Raw genomic sequence first — 18,718 nt, forward strand, 5'->3', positions numbered from 1 at the left:
CCCATCACTATTACGTGGTGCTTTCTGTTGAAGTCAGGGATGGAGATGGAAACAACTCAAAAATGCCCACTTTCCAGGGCAGACTTGGGTTTAAATGATAGTCTGTATCTGTACTGGTACACTAAACCTCTGTCATCATTTAGCTTTGGGCTGTGGGTGGCAATGACTTGCTGAATGGTGGAGGACACATCCACCCTCGGATGTGGCACTTGAGGGCTTCAGGTTCCCCTTCCCTTTGTTACCCCACCATAAACCCTCCTTAGGCTGATGGTTCATCAGCAAGACATCTGGGAGGTCTCTGCTCCTGCTCCTGACACATACAGATGGCTTGGGCCACGAGGAGCCCATTGCTCACACCAGAAACACCCCTTGGCCCAAACCACTCACAGGGGCTTTGGGACAAAGGACTAGCAGGGATGTCCTCATGGATGGAGACCCTGGGGGAAAGGGAACAGATGAAGTTAGAAACACCGGAGGTATCACTGGCACAGCATCCCCACAGCCCCAGTACTTGAGGTCTGCTCTTGAGGTGCTCAGCATCCCCAGCCCCCAGCAAAGCCAAGGCAGCTCCCGTCTGCCAGGATCAGGTCCTTCACTGACTCCGTATTGTTATGGAAAGCCTCTTGCCGAGCCCTGTGAAGTCATTCAGGCTCGTTTTGTGGCCATACTGGAATGCACTAACCAGGAGTTGTTCTGAGGTCAGAAAGGAATAAGTCTTTTGCAGACAATTGATGTTGTTATTAAAAACATCCATGAGAGAGAGGAGGGGGGGAGCGAGGTCCTCTTTCCTGTTTGGGAAATAGTTTCTCACTGCATCCATCAAGCAAAAGAATTCTGTATGAAAAATTAATTTAAAAAAAAGTTTCTGGGGCACACGCGCCTGAAAATGAACCACAGCAGGATCAGAGGTTTGGCTCAGAGCAACGTCCAAGACTCAAAAGTAGAGACCAGATGAAAACACAGGGCTCCTCACTCACTCCAGCCGGCTGCTTAACCGGAGGAAATGCAGTTTCCTTAAAAGAAATGCAATCTCCTCTCTGCAACTCGGGCAAAATTCGTGAACTTCAGCTAAAGCGTGGAGCAGGTCTCCCACTGAGACAGGCTCTATCTCAATCTAACACAGCAGCTGGGACTGCAGGGCCGTGGGGACCATTGCAAAAAAATGAAGAACAAAAGAAACCCCAAAACCCAAGCTGAAGGGATTAGGTCTGTCACCCTGCCCTTCACACCATTAATCTTCCAGCCCAGGGCAAGTGGCTTTTCCAACCCCCATCCCACAGCAGTAAGATGTCACCCCAGGTGTGACCCACATCACGTGGCACTGTCACACTGTGGCCACCCGCTCACCACAAGAGCTAAGCCTGGCTCCCTGCACCATCAGCGCAACATGGTCCTGGCATGCGGCTGGCCTGGACCAGCTTTCCCCAGGTTTCCAGCTGAGATGTGGGGTCACACATCCAGACACCCTTCCCAGGGGGCACTTGTGATGGACAGGAGGGAGGACAGTCTGGATGTGAGCTGAGAAGTGTCCCTGGCAGGTTAGATTTAAGCTATAGGCGTAACTGCAGGGTATTTTTGGATGGGAATATGTTCACGGCTGGCTTCAGGATTTGTGGGGACAACCCCACCTGTGCCCAGGCTGCCCCATGTCCATGTAAGCACCCAGTCACACTCCCTCCTTGCTGTCACTGCAGGGGTGGCCATGGACCAGGCTCAGATCCAAGACAGAATGTAACTTTCTCTTGAGGTGGTGGTATCAGCAATTTCGTGGCCCATTCCTTGGCTCCAGTGGCCCAAGCTGGTGGCAGAGCATCCTCTTCCCCGTCACCAGCCCTGCCACTCTGCCCCATGGTTTCCAGGGATGTCTTCACATCCCCAGCCCTTGTTTGAAATGATCCAGATCTGCAGACTGCCAGGGGTGGTCTGAGCTGTGGAGCTAATTGCCCACGATAAGCTAATTAAAGGGTTCTGATAAAATCTGCCTGGCAGGTGCAGGATCCCGTGGTGGCCCTGGTCTCCCCAGACCAAGGGAGAAGGTATCTGCGGGGACACCCAGGCTCTGTTACACCCCTTGCACTGACCCCCCCTCCTCTTCCCCTGCCCTCAAGAGATTGTCAACACCTTTGCTTGGGCCTGGGCTGTCTCATTGTCACTGCTCAGTCCCTGCTCTGCCCCGGGGTGGCTTTTTGGCAGTGACCTTGGGGTTACGGCTGTGACTGCTGGGTGCTGGCAGGGGCTTCATAGTGACAGCCCAGTCGAGAGCAGGGAGCTTGGGAAATGCAGATTATGTGGCATTAGGAAAGTGGGGACCCCAGCATTCTCCTCTCACCCCCAGGGAACCACCCCAGGCACATCCATTCCTCAAGTCTGGGCTAAAATGAAAAGCAAAGAGTTTCCAGAGCACAAAACAGCCTTTGCTGCCCTGAAGCACATGCAGTTTTATGTGTTTGGGCATCCATGTCAAGCTCTTCTCCAAAGACCTGCCCGGTTGCCATGAATGCTGTCACTTCTGGGGATTAACCATCCTCTTCAAAGAGTTCTAATCTTTCCTGCCCCCCCTGCCTGGGTGAAAGGAGCAGTGAGGGCCAAGGCAGTGTTGCAGGGCTGTGGCATGCCTGGGAAGTTCACCCCCGCAGAAAAGCTGGGAAATCTCTGTGTTTGACGAGCTTTGATCTGGATTAAATCCCTCAGAAAGAAAGAGAGGAACAGCTCCAGGAAGGCTGGGGCTGTGTGTTTTGACTTCACACCATCAAAGTTTGCCCTAAGCAACCCTCAAAAGCGGGCAGGTAGCTGCAGGCTCTGGGCTGGGCAGTAAAGCAGTGCTGTATTTCCAGGTGCATCGTCCTTGCCTGAGGGGGGATGCAGGGCCAGATTTGGTGGCTTTGCTTCAGGATTGAGTAGACATCTGCCCGCTTCATCCTTGGTGATGCTGTGTCACTGAGATCACTCCCAGCCCCACACCAGCTCAGGGCTGGGCTGACTGGGCAGAATGCATCCTTCATAGTGTGTCAAAGAGTGTGTCCCTACCCACCCATTCCCCTTGTTGTGCATCACCAAGCATTTTTGCCATCTGTACCCTCAGGACTATGCTCAAGCACTGACTTAAGGTAGAGGAAACTTGGCTTGAAATCCCTGCCCTGCATTGCTCAATAGGTCTCATGACCCTGGAGATACTTGTGTTTCCAGCTCATCAATTCTTTCTTTAAGGATCCTAACAACTTTGTGATCCCACGCTATAACGTTTCCATGCTTGGTTTTGCCATTTATAAAAGTGGATAATAGCTGCTTGTGAGAATGAGTACACGCAGACCATAAGGCTCCTTGAGATGTTGGCACTGGAACGACCAGGCAATAGCCCGTCACTTACAGCAGCCCAGACCCGTCTCTGGGGTGAGCTTGCAGACAGTGCTGACCACCATTAGTCAGCTATGAGGCAGGTGGAAGGAAAAATAACATATCCCATGGCAATCAGAAGGAAAATGAGAAGGTGAAATACTGTGTTCTGGGTGGATATGTGTGTGGGACACCTAAGCTGGCAGCTGTTCCCTTGCAGAGGGTGAGATATGACCTTTTGATGTTCACAGGTGCTGGGGTTTTGATGTTAAACGTTGCAGGACAGCGCAGGATGGTCCTGTTCACATGTGAGATTGCAGTGCTGCCTTCCACAGAGACCTCCAGAGTGGGCAGAGGATGCTGTGCTTATCCATGTCACCCCCATGCCCTCTCCTACCTACTTGAGCCTGGGCAGCAATCAACATTTTTGCCCAGAGCCTGTTACAGAAAACCATCAACAGTAGCACCACTCCCCTGATAAGGTGGGATAAGCCTGTCAGCTTTTGATAAAACCCCAGTCTCCAGGAAAACAAAATACACCAGTGCCTTGCAGGGGAGTGCTGGGACGGCGCAGCCTGGCCGGGAGCACTGGGGGGAAAGCCACCATCCCGCAGCGCTGCGGGTAGCAGGGCAGACAAGCTTGTCCCAACACCTCTGCTGAATGCTTTCATGCCCTTGCTGATGATAACGCTGATTGGGAGGTCAGGCACGTAAGCCAGAGTTTTCCTTCTTTCTCAGATCCCTGATGAGGTCCCAGTGATAAGATAGCTCTGTTTACCCAGGCTTAGCCACGGCCACAAAGGAGAGCTTTGTCCACAGCCCCGAAGGTGCAAATATCACTGAGCAAACACTGGCATCCGGGTCTTCACACCTGCGCGAGTTTCAGAGCCAGCCTGGAGCCAGTACGGGGTCCAGGTTAATGCAGGATGGGTGGTGGATGCTTGCCTCACCAACCCCTGGGATTCATGTTCGAGCCTGGGTGGTTGCAGCATTAGCTCAAGTTTTGGAAGACTTGGAAGCAGAATTAAAATCCATCTCTGTTGAGGTTTCCCAGCTAGGGTTGAATTTTTGTAACTCATCTAACATCTTTCTGCAGACCCACAGACAATTCTGTCACCTGTTACACAGAGCTCTCAGCCTTCCCCACAACAAAACCCTTCCAAGGTTCCTCTCAGGCTCGTGCCCGCTTCCAGGAGGGAAAATGAGGCACGGTGGTGGTGGGTGGCTTGGCCAGGATTATGCTGAGCTCAGAGCAGAGCCATGGCAGGACCTTCTCCACATCTAGAGGAGTTCATTTGTGTGCTAGAGTGCAGGGAAGGGGATGGTGCGGCTGCGTTTGTCACCAGCTGTGGTGGCCCAGGAAAGCATGTGCCCATGCACTGGCAGAATTGGGAGAGGCGGTGGTGGGCAGGAGGGGGCTTGGAAGTGGGTAGAGTTGGGTGCTGGGTGCCTTGGCATCGACAGCTCCTGAATGTTGGGATGTTTGTAGAGCAGGAACAAGGGCAGAGCAGAGGGAGCAAACACACGTGCCAGTGATCGGTTTCCCACCTTCCTCCAGCCAGGCACAGGGGAGGGATGGCCCCTGTTTGCATAATCACTGTAGGACTGATTGAACAGGGATTAATTTGCAGCAATCTAAGGCATTTTATTAGCAAAGCAGGGAAGTGTGGTGAGGTTAAAAAGCCCCAGGCTCCTGGAATGATGTTTCCCACTTACCCGCCTGCCTTAGCAGAGCACTTTGCAGATTTCCAGGGGCTCAGGCCCTTTTCAGTGTTGTTTACTGGTGAACCCACTCAGCCCAAAGTGATTAGGGAACCTCACTGCCAAAAAAACCAGAGAGAGACCCACCATGCAGGGAAGATCAAGACTTGTTTTAGCCCAGTGGTGCTTGATCCCTGCTTTTGAAGACACTGATTCTTCACACACAATAGCTGATACAAGAAACCAGTCTTACAAAACACTCATGAATTTTGAAATGCATTAATTAATATAACGGGGTTGGAAAATATTTTTAAAAAATGGGTGACTCTCAATCTTAGCTCCGGCAGTTTAGAGTGGCTCAAGGCTTCGGTCTCTCATCTAGACCTGTGTGACCTCTTTGACACAGACAGGGCTTTGCAGTTGAGAATGATGACATGGGCAAAGATGAGTTTTTCTGCCCCTCCTGGGCTGGGAAGGAGTGTTGTGCCGGAGATCATCTCCTCTCCAGGGACAGAGCCACAGAGCAGAAGTGGCTGGGTCCAGGCTGTGTTGCACAGAGCGGGGCCAGCCCCTCCACAGCAGCACAGATGCTCGGCCCCGCTCTGCCGGGTGGCAACGAATGCACTGAGCTGCCAACTGCTCCCCTGAGCCAGCTCGGCCTCGGAGAGAAACCAAAACCCTTCCCGAGAGCCGTCATCTGTCAAGCTGGTGTTACTGTCTGGCACATCAAGTGGCCAAGCTGAGGTTTGCAATTCATGGGGAAGGAGAGGAGGCTGCTGTGAGCACTCCCCAAACCACCCCATGCTCCATCTCCCAGCACAAGGCAAGGGCTAGAGCAGTGTCCACAGGCACAGGCAGGGCCATCTCCTGAACAGGTCCATAACGTGGGACAAAATGGAGGGGTCCACCTCCCTGGAGAGTCCCTCTCTTCGTGGCTTTTGTCCATGCTGTATCACAGCAGCTCTGTAGGTCACTCATGGGAGCTGCCTGCAGGGTAGCATCCTTCTCCAGCTCCGAGAAGGATGCTGGCTTTTGGGCAGGGGTCCCCTTTCTCTTGCTGGCACAGGGCTACAGGTGTCTTGGGGAGTGGGGGGTGTAAATACACAGATGCAGCCACTGGCACTGCCTGGGGCAACAAGGTGATGCAATCCTGGCAGAGAGGAGGGAAGGCAACATCAAACCGATGGCTGAGGCAGCATCAAACTGATGGCTGGGGAAGGGCAAAAGAGTCATTCAAAGGAGAAAGTGGTGCTGACTCAGCCTCCAAAGGGAAATCCTGTGAGAGCTGATCTTCAGAAAGGTGTTTCTGGCACAGCAGCACAGGGACCTGGACTCCGTGTCACCTCGGAGGGGATGCCGCTGCATTTGGAGGGGAGGTGACCGGCCACGGGTTGTGCACGGCTGTGTGATGGGCTCTGGCAGCATCCCGGAGCTCCCAGGCGCAGGGTCTCTTCAGCAGTGGGTCTGGCTGGGGCCGGTTTAACAGTTCCCCTGGCTCTGCTCCAGACGAGATTGGGAAATGATCTAGGGTTAAAAAAACACAACATGGTCCTGAACACGCTTTGTTTGTTTTTAAACCGGAGCTCGGCACAGCCCGACCTCACAGGCGGCTGAAGTAGCACGACCGGAGAGGCAGTGACTGGGCACATGAGTGGCATCATGTTAAGCTGGGTCTGCCCTGGAGGAATCACAGCCTGAGCTAGTTTGAAACCGCTTTGCATTGCTTTCACCCCTCAGCTGTCAGAGAACCACGGCCAAGTTTCCTGGCTCCTTGGGGCAGTGATGGAGGCTGAGTTAAGGCTGTATCCCTGGTCCTTTTAGGCTGAGCAGTTTTAATACAGACTTTAAGATCTTTTGGTTTTTTGCTGGGTTAGTTGCATTATCAGGCCTTTTGCATTTTGAGTAACCTTTGCTCTCTATGTGCAAATTCTTCCAATATCTGTTTCTGCTGTGACATGAACCCTCAAGTGGCTAATCTAATCCTGCATCAGAAATGTAGGAAAACTTAACAGGAAAATGTCTGGGGCTGGGGCAGTGTCAGCCCTGGGTGTGCTGGCTCCTGCCCCTTGTCTGGGCTGGAGCATCACTTGAAGCTGTGCTCAGATCCCTGGCACCACATGCCCTCCTGAGCTGAGGGGCTCTGGTTCTACAAAAATGCAAAAGTATTGATCAGATATTGATCACTTGGGGACTGGGATGCTGATTTCTGGCACCTTGCAAAGCATTCGCTCAACCTGCAGCGGTTCCTAATTGCCCATGGTTAGCAGACTGGACAGGTAGGAGGTAAGCACCATGGCGTGGAGTGGAGGGAGGAGAAAGGTCTTCTTGCAAAGCACCACCACCCCTGCAGCAGCCAGCACAGACGCTGCTGAGATCTGTACCAGATAAGAGGGAAACCACAAGGCCAGAGCCTAAGCGGATAAACTGTTCCAAAGTGGATTCCCCCGGGACTCCAAATAAACACGGAGCACCTTGGAGGAGCTCGGCTGGGATGGGCAGGTGGGGGGTGGTGGCTGTGTGCTTTCACTGATAAGCCATAGGTTGTCGGGTGAGCTCTTCTGTTAGCTCCTGCCTTCGGATGGCATCTGGATGAATTATGGGATGCAAACAATTCATTTCAAAGTATTTACAACCTCGGGAGGCTGGATTTGGATCCTGCAATTAAACAAAGCAAGCTGATGACAGCCTGGTATCATCTTCCAGATTGAAATAAAGAGTTCACTTCTTGACCTTTCCTTTCTCACAAAAATAAATTAATTAAGCTCTTTCCAGGCTGAAGCTCATCTGCAAACTTCCTGCACAATACCTGATTTGCAGAGAATAATTCCTGGTCAAATCCCACCGCTGCTGAAGAAAAGGGAGTTCTTGCTAGATCACCTGGAATGTTCCTGCGAGTGGCATCGCTTCAGGGCCGTGCCAGGACCTGAGTGGGGTGCAATGTGCTGGCAGTTTCAGTGCAGGACAGGAGAGCCTGGCCCACTCTGCCCATGTCCTTCCCAGCCCCAGATCAGCCCCCAGGTAAGGTCCACCTGGAGCTCTCATCCCACCCCTCAGAGGTGGTTCCTCCAGTCCTTGTTGAGGATTAGCCTAATGAGGCTGAAACCCTCATCTCTGGACAGCTTTCAAGGGTGCTCTAGAGGGAAGACGACTCCACTCCAGTCTCTGCTGAAGAGCAGCCCATGTCCCCTCCCAGCACACTGGCTGGAGGCATCCAGGACAATTTGCAGCCCATTTCCAGGCACTTTGAGTACAACAGTATGTGCTGCACCAGGGCTAGGCTGGCTTTGTCATTTGCATCCTGTATTGAGTAAGACTGCTTTTGTCTTGGGATAAAATGCCTTGGGTGAGAGGCTGCCACACATCTCAGTGCAGCGCCACAGGCCCACAGGTTTCTCAACCATCCCCAGTTGCCTCTTGATGGGCAGTCAGCTGCCTGGTGGCTTTGGAGGAGCTGTGGCAGGTCACTGGAGGTGTCCCCAGGGGTTCAAGGCAGGAACACACAAATCAGTGGGACCCTGCTGGCTGCGAGCAGCTGTTTGCCACGTGTGCCAGCTAGCAACGGGGAGATGGCCACTGCTCCGAGATTGTGAAAATCTGGCTCATACTCTGAACATCTCCACACTGTAAATCTCCCAGGAATAAGTCTCACTCTTGCTCCTCTGATGGTTCCCGTGGGGCCCGGAATACCATGTGGGCAGCCAGGAAATACCTGGTGAGTTTTTTGGTGCTCCAGTCCAGCCTGGAACTAATAAGTGTGGAAGCAGTTATGAAAATATCTCCCTCCCTGAAATTAATAAAAACACGTATCAGACCTCAGTTCAGATGGTTTCATGTCACAGGTTAAGTCACGAGCAGTGTCTGTTGCTGTTGGAACCAGCTCCTGTGACATGGGTGGCTGGAGGGGCAGACAGGCAGCCACCACGCCTGGCCTGCAGCAGCTGCTCGGTGCTCTCTAAAGGCATCTTGTGCTATTGGGAAGAACTTTGGTCCTACAGCACCAGGGAAATTTGGTCATTGCGAGTGTCAAAGTAGCCCTCAGTAGCTGATCTGATGGGACTTGTTCTTTCCTCTTCTGGGTTTGATCTGTGAGCAGCTCTGGACTTTCTCCCTGTATCTGTTCTCAAAACCACATGCCGGAGGCCACATACGGGTTGGTGGCTTTGCCAAGCTCTCTGCTGCCCGGTTGTGACAGCCAGTGTTTGAGCTGGCTACGGGTGCTGAGGGTCGACTAGTTTACCATGGACATGCCTGGTTTACCCCTACCGTCCGCTGAGACCCCGGCGCTCCCCAAAACACATTCATGTGTTGAAGCCATCAAGCTCTCCTGCTGAGCATCTTTCCTCTCCTACCCGCTCCCTAACATCTGGAAGTTCACCCGCCCTGCTGCCCATGCCCGTGGCTGGTGGGGAGGTTTGCTGTGTGGAGGTGAGGAGGGAGCACTGTGGGCTGGCACTGCCACGCTCAGCACCCAAGTCCAGTGGCAGGATTAAGCACCTGCTGTCCCATCTCTACAGGCTTGGTTTGGCCAGTGGAAATAAGAGCTTTGGGCAATTGAGCTGCAAAACTCCATCAACTTCAGCTTAGTATGTCCTCTGTTTTTCAGTGATTGAGAAACTCAGCCAAGCTGGAGCAGTTTTTCTTAGAGACAGCAAAAGACCCACAGAACTGTAGAACCGTTTAGGTTGGAAAACACCTTTGAGATTATCAAATCCAACTGTTAACCCAGGACTGCCAAGTTCACCACTAAACCATGTCCCTAAGCACCACATCTACGCATTTTTTTAACACTTCCAGGGATGGTGATTCCACCACCTCCCTGGGCATCCCTACCAGGGAGCAATGTTCTTCTTTTTAAGCCTTGGCTTCAAATATAAGGGCAATAGATTTTCTTTAAGGAAAGAAATCCCCAAATTTGTTAGTATTGGCACAACACTATATTTTTCACTACCCTTGTTTCTCATTAGCAGCTGAATCATTTTAACAGGAACTTTTCCAGAAATATTCAACCTGAGTCAGACACCCAGTCTCAAACATTTCAGTCCAAACAGTGAGTTTGTCATTTTTTTACGCAGAAGAAAATGAGTGTCTTCTTATGACTGGAAATATCAGGCAGCATTAATGTTGCTGTTACCATCTTGGGCTTCAGTATTGCAGACCGTTGTTATACTCTGCAGAACCAGCGCTGACAGGGGGACATCTCCAGGGCCTCCTGGTCACTGAGGCATGTAGGGTTTTGGGAACTGGGCAAAGTGGGAAATGGTATGCAGCATCCCCAGGGAGGTTCTGGGTCACTCTGATGCCATCTTGCCTAATGCTTTTCCACAGAATTGCCATTCCTCAGGTTTTTCATGCATGGAAAAGTCTCCTGTTCCCCAATGCCTTTTTGTGCCACCAGGAAGATTTTCTCAGCGTGTTTCTCCCCAGGATCCCCCTCTCTTGCTGCATCTGCATTTGCAGTTTGGCCTTTCCTTGCTTTCAGGGGTGTTTCTCATGGGTGGACAGGGGTGAGAGGCATTTGGCCTCATGGGGAGCAGGTCAGGGTGCGAGTGGTTGCCCAAAAAACCTCCAGCCCCAGCGGTGGGGGGTCTCTGGGATGCATCAGCAAGGATGGGGCTTTCCTTCCCCCACCACCAGCGCACACTTGCTTTTGCTGCAAGCCAGGTTTGTGGCTCTGGTTTCGTGGGCGATGCCAGCCATAGCTGCATATTTTGTGGTGTGTCCACACACTTTCCTCCATCTTTTTGCTCCGTCAGGAAGACCTGGGGCTTGGCGCAGACCCTGCGTCTCCCTCTCACAGCCACAACACCCCGATGGATTTCCCCTTCAGTGGATTAGCTTGAGCAAACCAAACCAATTTCCGATCCTCCTCCTTACTCAGACTTAACAGCGCACGCAAATGAATTTTCCCGAGCAAACGTTTTTGTTCAGTGTCGGCCAACTGGGTCTGTGGTGGGTGGCACTGAGCCACACGGGAGGGTGCAGGGCCGCCTGCCATGCAAGCAGAGCTGGATCCGGCTGCTCAGTCCCGATGGCTCCAAGCTCCCGGGGCCACACGTGGTGGCTGTACTGTTCAGGACTTCGCTGCTGCCACGGCCAGTGTTCATCTCTGCTTTGCCATTTTGCTGCAGCAAGCATGGACAGAAACCTTCTCCCCAGCTTGGGCAGCATCCATGGCCCCCAGGGGACATCCACACTGCCCGGGATCACTCACTAGATGCAGCCCTGGCAGCCCCAGGCACCACAGCCCGTGCTGGACCAGCGCAGTCCGGCAGCATGCAGCGGTGCAGGAGCTCATCCCACAGCTCCAGTTCATGCCAGCTGCTCCAAAACCTCAAACCAGCCAGCAGCAAGCTTGAAGGGATGCTGTGCTGTAGGGGACCAGGGACACCTTCCAACTGCCTCCCACTTTCTCTTTACCTCCCAGTCCAGCAAGCAGACAGGTCTCCGCTGGCTCTGGCTGCTCCATCTCCATTGTCCCCTCTCTTTGATTTGAGGGTGGCTGTTTCCTTCACGAATACGGCCCTCAAAAATGATATCCCTGAGGATATCTCCAGGGGTCCCCTGGGAGCAAAGCCCCTCCCCAGATGGGCACAGGCAGAGTGTCCCTCTCAGCAGCTGGGGCGATGCGTGCAAGGCTTGCTCCTGCAGAAGAGAAATAATGGCTCAGGCTGAGTTAGCAATTTTCTGGGGAAAAAAAACCCAGAAACACTTATCTGGGAAAAGGACAATTTTAAGGAGACTAAGACTACACATAAATTCAAGTCAAATTTAGAGATTACTTTCAGCCCCTGGCTTCTTCTATTCTCCCCTTTCCCTTCCCCCCTCCCCTGAATTATTGTTTGCAAAAATTAAAACAAAATGTGTTGGGGTTTTCGTTTGTTTAAAAAGCAATTTGCATTTTGAAAATTGCCAAAATATAAGTTTTGGAAGGGTGGGGTCTTTTGAAAGGGCAGCATTGTCATTGCTGAATGAAAACCGCGGAGAGGAATGCGTCCTGGGAGATGCAGGGCGCTGGGATGCGGGGCCCGGGGGAAACGGCGGCAGCACAAAAGACCACAACCACAGCTCCCACCGCACAGCTCCAGCCTGCGCCTCCATTCACATATCTCCTTTCATTCTCCCAAATGGAAAATCCTGCCCGCCTTGACCTTCTTCAATGGATCCAATTGATCAAGACACAGTTTTTAATGTGGAGGTACTTCTGCTGTAGTTTCTTCACCCGGCTCCAAACTACAGCTTTCCTCTTTCCTGCTCAGACCTTCTCCAGGTTTCTGAACATCTGCATTTAAGTGATTTCTGGTTATTCATACTGGAGCCTGGCGGCCCAGGTAAAGGCTGTTTGATGAAGCTCTCTACATCTGTGCACAATAAAGTCAGCGAACAAAAGGCTTGTGAGGTCCTTGGCAAAATAAGGGAAAGAAGAGAGGAGGAGGCAGCAACACCGAGCTTAGTCGAGCAACTTGAGCCAAAACCTTTCATCGGGGAGATCTCAGCACCTGGCACATGTTTTGCCTATGGTTGGATCTGCAACCCGTGCAGGGGTGTCTCCTCCACCGCGTGGAAAGCAAGGCATGGGGACTGTAGGTGATGCCGATAATCGGGAGTTGATTTTTATTACAGCCAGTGAAGGCATTCATAGAAAGAAAAGATGGGTTGCTAAAGAGCCACTTACTGTGGCAGGGAAATTCAAACCAAGAAGCACTGGCTGGAAATTAAAGCCAGGCCAATTCATGTTAGGAACAAGGCAAAATGCTTTAGCACAGCAGGGGATTAACCATCGGCCGAGGGAGAGGTTGGGCGGGAGCTGTGTTTCCTGAGCGCCTCTGTCCAGGGAAAATGCGGCCGGGTGAGCTGCACACCCTGCCTGCGGCACCCGGGGACCACGCACAGATTTGGAGCTGGGGTCCAAAAGCACCACGATCTGCTGCTCGTCCTAGGGGCTGGCTCCCAGTGACAGCACTGTAGCCAGGCACTGCTGCACGCTGCAGCTCCCAGCCCCCACTGCCGGTTTTCTATAGCACCAGCGCGATGTATCCCATCACAACATGTCCCAGCCTTGTCTCCAGCAAGGACTTTCTGGCACCTAGATGGGTCATATATTGCATCGCCCAAATTCTTCCATCCCTGTGCAGTACTGTCAGAAAAAAAAAAAAAGGATGGCTATTTTCCTTCAGTCAGGCCAAGTGTCTCCAGTTAAACATCTCCAAACACATCAGGTTACAGACAGAGCTGCCAGCTAGCCCTGGTTGGTGGCCAGTGGTGCACAGCACTGGCCACTCAGGACCCAGGCACTCTAGGTGAGTACAGGAGACAGTAATTTCAATTAAAACCCTTGGGTCAGTTTGGCTTCTTCTGTCTGCACAAACAGGTGGATCGGGAGCGAGTGGATGGTTGAAAAACACCCGTGTGCATGGGGTTAGGAGGCAGTCAGTGCCCAGTGGATGTACTCGGTGACCTAGGAGTGTAGGGAAAGGTGGGGACAGAGCCAAGGCTAAGCTGTCAGAGCCAAAAGACTTCATGGGGGAAGGGTGGCTGTTGTGCCCTGGCTGCTTGCAGTGCTTGTGGGGAGCTCGCAGGGAGGCCAAGTGCAGGGACACTGAGCATGGAGAGGGTCTCAGCCAGCCCACACCTTCACCCAGCTCGTTCACCCCCTCCTGGGAGGGTTTATACCCTGAGGCATACACAATTTTAAGGTTGTTTGCTCTGGATGAGGACAGGGATGGTTGTTCTGGGGAGCTCTTTGCAGCTTCTTCCCTTCTCCAGCCGCTGGATTTTCCCATTCCTGGAAGATCAATGCAAAACCGATCCTGGGAGCAGGGCTGCAAGCAGCTCTGCACGTTCAGTCCCTCACATTCCCATGCAGCTCTGCCTTGGTGGGACCAGCGGAAATATTTGCAAAGATCTTGAGAAAATCCCAGGAGTTCTGCTTTCCTGGCTTTGCAAAAACATTTCTGCTATCAAGCAACCCAAAGAAATGTGAGGATTTTCGCTCACTCTTCGGGTGGGCTCAGCTTTGAATTTTAAAAAGGAATTTGCCAATGCAATCTTGCAACATATGTGAGTACCAAGTCCAGTTTTAGGAGGAGGTGAGCTTTCATGCTTTTCGGAAAACATGCCTTTCTGCCAGATTCCAGGAAGAACTAGGTCTTCTCTGAGGCCATGCCACCCCCTGGAGAAATGCCTCTTCACGTTTGTCACCAGGGACTGAAATCCTGTGGTTTGTAGCACCAAAGGCAGAGTGGCTGGTGAGCCTCGAGGTTTTGAGCGGTGGAGATGTGCCTGCGTGGTCACAGGCTACAGTCAGGACGACAACCCTCAGACTGAGGGACTTAAATCCTTTTTTCCTCTGCTTGAGCTGAGTCCCGAGGCTGTGCCGTTGGTACAGGTGCTGCCTGTGTGGTGAGCTACAGCCAAGAACACATCCTTCATGCTGCAGCCCTGGTGCACCCCTCCGCAGGTCCATCTGCCCTGAGTGGAGGAACCAGCCCTCAGCCCTGCGCCTGCATGGCCAGGAAAAGGGTTTAACCTCAACATCTTGCTCACCAATCTGTAAAACAAGGATCAGGACTCTAAAAATCCCACCTCCATCCCGAAAGTTTAACTCATGAGCTCTGCAGGGCAAGAGTCACCTCTACGTGTACAGCACCAGCTGCAGCAGAGCCATCGTGGCCGCGCAGCATGCCGAGAGGAAAGAATGCCACAGTGGCTAGCAAAGCACAAAGTTCTCTTCCTGAGGTTAAGGCAGAAGGGAAAAACCTGCAAGGGGGAGATGCAGAAAGCACCCGGTGCCTTCTCCACCGTATGCTCCTGTGCTGCTTTTAGATGCAAACAGGCTGTCTAAGTGCGCTTGCAAATGTGGCTGCAGGACCAGCCAGATCTAAAAAGCAGCAATTCCCTCTGCATGCAGGAGCTGTGTCTCTGCTCTCCTTGATGGTCTCTCCTGTTTTGGGACATGACAAATGCACCCACAGGCTAGTGGGATCATCTAAGGAGAGGCCCCGCTCGGTGTCAGGAATCTCACTTTCCCACAGCCAGCAAACTGCTGTCAGACCACTCTTCATGCCATTAGTGTGTTGGTGGTTGTTTCTCCTGCTCTGCCAGCGTTTGATGGGGACATGAGGTTGGGGCCTCACCACACCAGCCAGAGGAATCCTGATTGCAGAGCATGGAGAGAGCAGTCTCCATCCTGCTGGTCGGACCCGTCTGAAGGATTTTGCTCTCCCCTTTGCTTTCATGCCGTGGGTTAGCTGGGGATTGTTCCTAATAAATAATCCGGAACTGCACTGTAATTTTCTGGGCTGAAATTTGATAATTAAGCAAATATAGCATGTCTTTGTCTTGGGCAAGCACCATAAGGTAAACAGGAAGGAATGAGAGATTAAGATGTGTCTGCTCTAAAGGAAGGTGACAAGCCCAGAGCCGTGACACCTTCATGCCGAGCCGAGAGGCCCAGCTGCGGGCTGGCATTGCACAGATGCATTGTTCGGGGGTGAAGAGCAAATAAAAGCAAAGGGAAAAGAAAACAAGCTATAAAATTCTCAGCAAAGCACAGAGCCCCAGCAACAGCTTCTTGATGTTCCTGTGGCAGCTCTGGGGAGAGGCAGGCGAGGGCTGAGCTTTTGAAGTCCTGAAGTTGTCCTTTGCACAGGCCCCCTGTTAAAATAGTCCCCGTGTTGACATTAGGCTGCATATGGTGGAGAAATTGGACATCTCCCGGCAGCTTCAGTCCCAGCACATGCAATCAAAGCAGAGGGGGACTTTTTGGTATGTGCCCCACCAGGCAACAGGTTGATCCTGTCCCGGTGGTGGGGTGGGAGATCCGTGGGAGAGGGGAGGTTTCATCGGCATGTCCACGGCTGCAGGCGTGCAACTGAACCTTGTGCGCCGAGTACCAAGCATGGGGAGGGAAAGCCGAGGAAGAAGCTAGCTAGGAAGGTCTTGAAACAGTATTTGGAGCTCCAACACGTGTGTCAGGACTGGTGGGAGTGGGAAGGTTGAGCAGGTGATGTTGGAAACCTCCTTGCTCCCAGGAGCAGGCAGAGGGGGCTCCTGGGGTGCTGGGAGGCAGGGGATTTTGCAGCAGCGGGGGGTGGTGGTGTGTGTGCTTTGTACTGAGCAGTGTGAGAGCGGATGAGGGGCAAAGCACTTGTGACAAAGCTGGAGGAGCAGCTGGGGGGGTTGTGTGTTGCTGTTTCTCTGCCATGGATGGGCTTCCTGCTCTTGCAGCCCTGCCTGCACCCAGCTTTTAATTCGCATGAAGTCAGGGGAGGCAAAAGGCATATTTGCTGCAAGTCACAATGGTGAAATGAGGTCTCAGTGACCTCAGTTTCCCCTCCCAAAAGCTAGACTCACCACATAGCACTGGTCGAGAAGGGAGGTGGGTTAGCAGTTGGCTTTCCATAGCCAGAGGTGCCACCAGAGCATCCCATCCTGTGACACCGCTGCTGTGGTGGGGCATCCCAGGCAGGACCTCGAGGGTGCCCACCCCCACGCACACAGGCTCCTCCAGGGTTGGCACCTCCATGGCCAGCACAGATGCTGACGGTCTCTGTTCTTCGCCTCTCGCAGCCTGCAACTGCAACCTGCACGCCCGGCGGTGCCGCTTCAACATGGAGCTCTACAAGCTGTCGGGACGCAAGAGCGGCGGCGTCTGCCTGAACTGCCGGCACAACACTGCCGGGCGGCACTGCCACTACTGCAAGGAGGGCTTCTACCGGGACCTCAGCAAGCCCATCTCCCACCGCAAGGCCTGCAAAGGTACCGGGGCGGGGCGGGACGGCCGGGACCACACAGCTCCTTCTTCTCCGACCGCTTCCAGCCACTCCTGCTTCTACAGCTCTTGCTCTCACCGAAGTCCTCCTGCCCCTCTCTCTCTCCCAAACCAAGCCCCTGAAATTACTTTCCTTGCCCCCACATCCCCTGCTGTCACCTCTCCCTGGTCTTCCCACCCTCCTGGTGAGGACAAGGTCACTGAAATACAAAAAGTCCTCGCTGCTGAGGACGACTTCAAATTATTCCAGGTTTTATCACCTACAAACCACAATTCCTCTGCTTTGACAGCCAGAGCTAACTTGGTCATCACACATGTAAAGGCAGAGCTGCAGAAAACCTCAGGTATGGGGTTAGATGCGGCATCTGTAAATCAGCCTCCTCCAAGCCCGTGCCTCCTGTTCCCACCCTCCACCCTCACCCTGCTTAACCCACACACAAAACAGTTCCCTCCTCAGGATGAGGTGAGAACGGTAAAATGGGAAACAATTTTATTTTGAGCTCAGCCAGTGGAGTTTTTTGAGGTTTCCTCTTCTCCTGCAGTAGATGAGAAGGCGAGTGAGGCTTCAGCTGGGGCGGGAGCATAAGAGCAAACCCTGCAAATGAACTTTTTAACTCTCAGCTGTCTGCTGGAAGACATGTAAATCCTGAACCTGAGACACAGCTAAAGGAATCAAGCAAACATTCAAAAGCCAGATTAGAAGATGCTGGGGTTTCCCACAGAAAGCTACTGCTCTTTGCTCTCTAAAGACCCGTTTCAACAAGAAACGAAAAGCTTTTTGGCTTGGGCTGGGTATTTTTGGCTGGAAAGCTTTGGGTCTTCAGCATTTTCAGATTTTTAATGAAAATGCTTCTTCATGGTGGGGTTGTTTTTTTTTTTCTTTCCACTGAAAACAGACACTCTTTTCCAAAGCAGAAAAAGAAATTGCTTCTTTAGACAGCCCTACTCCCCCTTTTTTCACCTTGTAAAAACTATTTAAATGAGACATTTTTGACCCACCCTGCACTGGGGCTGCTAACAAGCTACAGCTTCAGCCGATGTGCGGGCTGGTGGGATGTGAACCCAACCCGTGGTTCTGGGGGGTGGAGAGGAGCTGCTGTTTTGGGGGTCTGAGGCATCAGAATGCAGGGGTGCAGGGGGGCTGAGCCACGTCCGTGCCCTCCCAAACACCAGCATCCCAACGGGACCCCCGCCCCGGCAGCGGGCTGCCTGCCGCGTGCGGCCGCGCCTTGCCCCCCGGTCCCGGCGGATATGTGTCGTAATAAAGTTCATATTTCTGCTTTCACGGCCGGGTCACAGCTGAAGTAACAGCACGTTAGGTTGAGGCAAACAAAAGGAAATTGTGAAGGCATGGGCTCTCCTCGAGCAGGGCCAGGCAGCGATGCAGGCTGGCACCCGTCACCCCCAGGCAGTGGTGGGCTCGCAGAGGCATTTTCTGGTGGCCAGAGCCTGGTTCTCCTTTACCTTCCTGCTCCCCAGAAAGGGTTTTGGAGTGCCAGGGCAGTGGGAGGAATTCCCACCCCTCCCCAAGCATAGTTAACTCCTTCCCAGGGCTCTGGCTTATCCCAGCTGCCTCCTCAGCATGAGGGCTCCTGGGGATGTGGTGGGATTTGGAAGATAAGAGAGATCTTTCCCAGCCGTGGGGTCACTGTGCATCCATAGGGATTCCAGTCCTCTGGGATAGGCACAGGGAGCAGGGAGGGGATGCTGGGCTGGAGGGTAGGACGGACTCTGTCCACTGTCCATCCCCAGCTTTTCCATCCAAGGAAAAGGCAGTGCCTGCCCTGTGTTGGCAGCGATGTCCATGCTTAACCCTCTCTGTCTCATTGACCCCGGCATTTCCCAGGACCTTCCTCACTCCTACTTTTCGCAGCTCTCCTCCCCGGCCAGGCAGCCCCTGCTCCCCCTCTGCTG

At 52.9% G+C, this 18,718-nt stretch overlaps 1 protein-coding gene across 2 annotated transcripts in view; it reads left to right on the top strand.

Moving 5' to 3' along the window:
* NTN1 (netrin 1) overlaps window positions 1–18,718 on the top strand; it is a 103,050-nt gene that overhangs the window by 37,748 nt on the left and 46,584 nt on the right. For both annotated transcript variants that reach the window (XM_056324135.1, XM_056324146.1), the window contains exon 2: window positions 16,603–16,791. In XM_056324135.1, the coding sequence (XP_056180110.1) occupies window positions 16,603–16,791 (189 nt within the window). The remainder of the gene's footprint in view (window positions 1–16,602; window positions 16,792–18,718) is intronic.

The sequence above is a fragment of the Falco biarmicus genome, chromosome 1 (assembly GCF_023638135.1).
Source record: "Falco biarmicus isolate bFalBia1 chromosome 1, bFalBia1.pri, whole genome shotgun sequence".
In the NCBI taxonomy this organism is placed as follows: domain Eukaryota; kingdom Metazoa; phylum Chordata; class Aves; order Falconiformes; family Falconidae; genus Falco; species Falco biarmicus.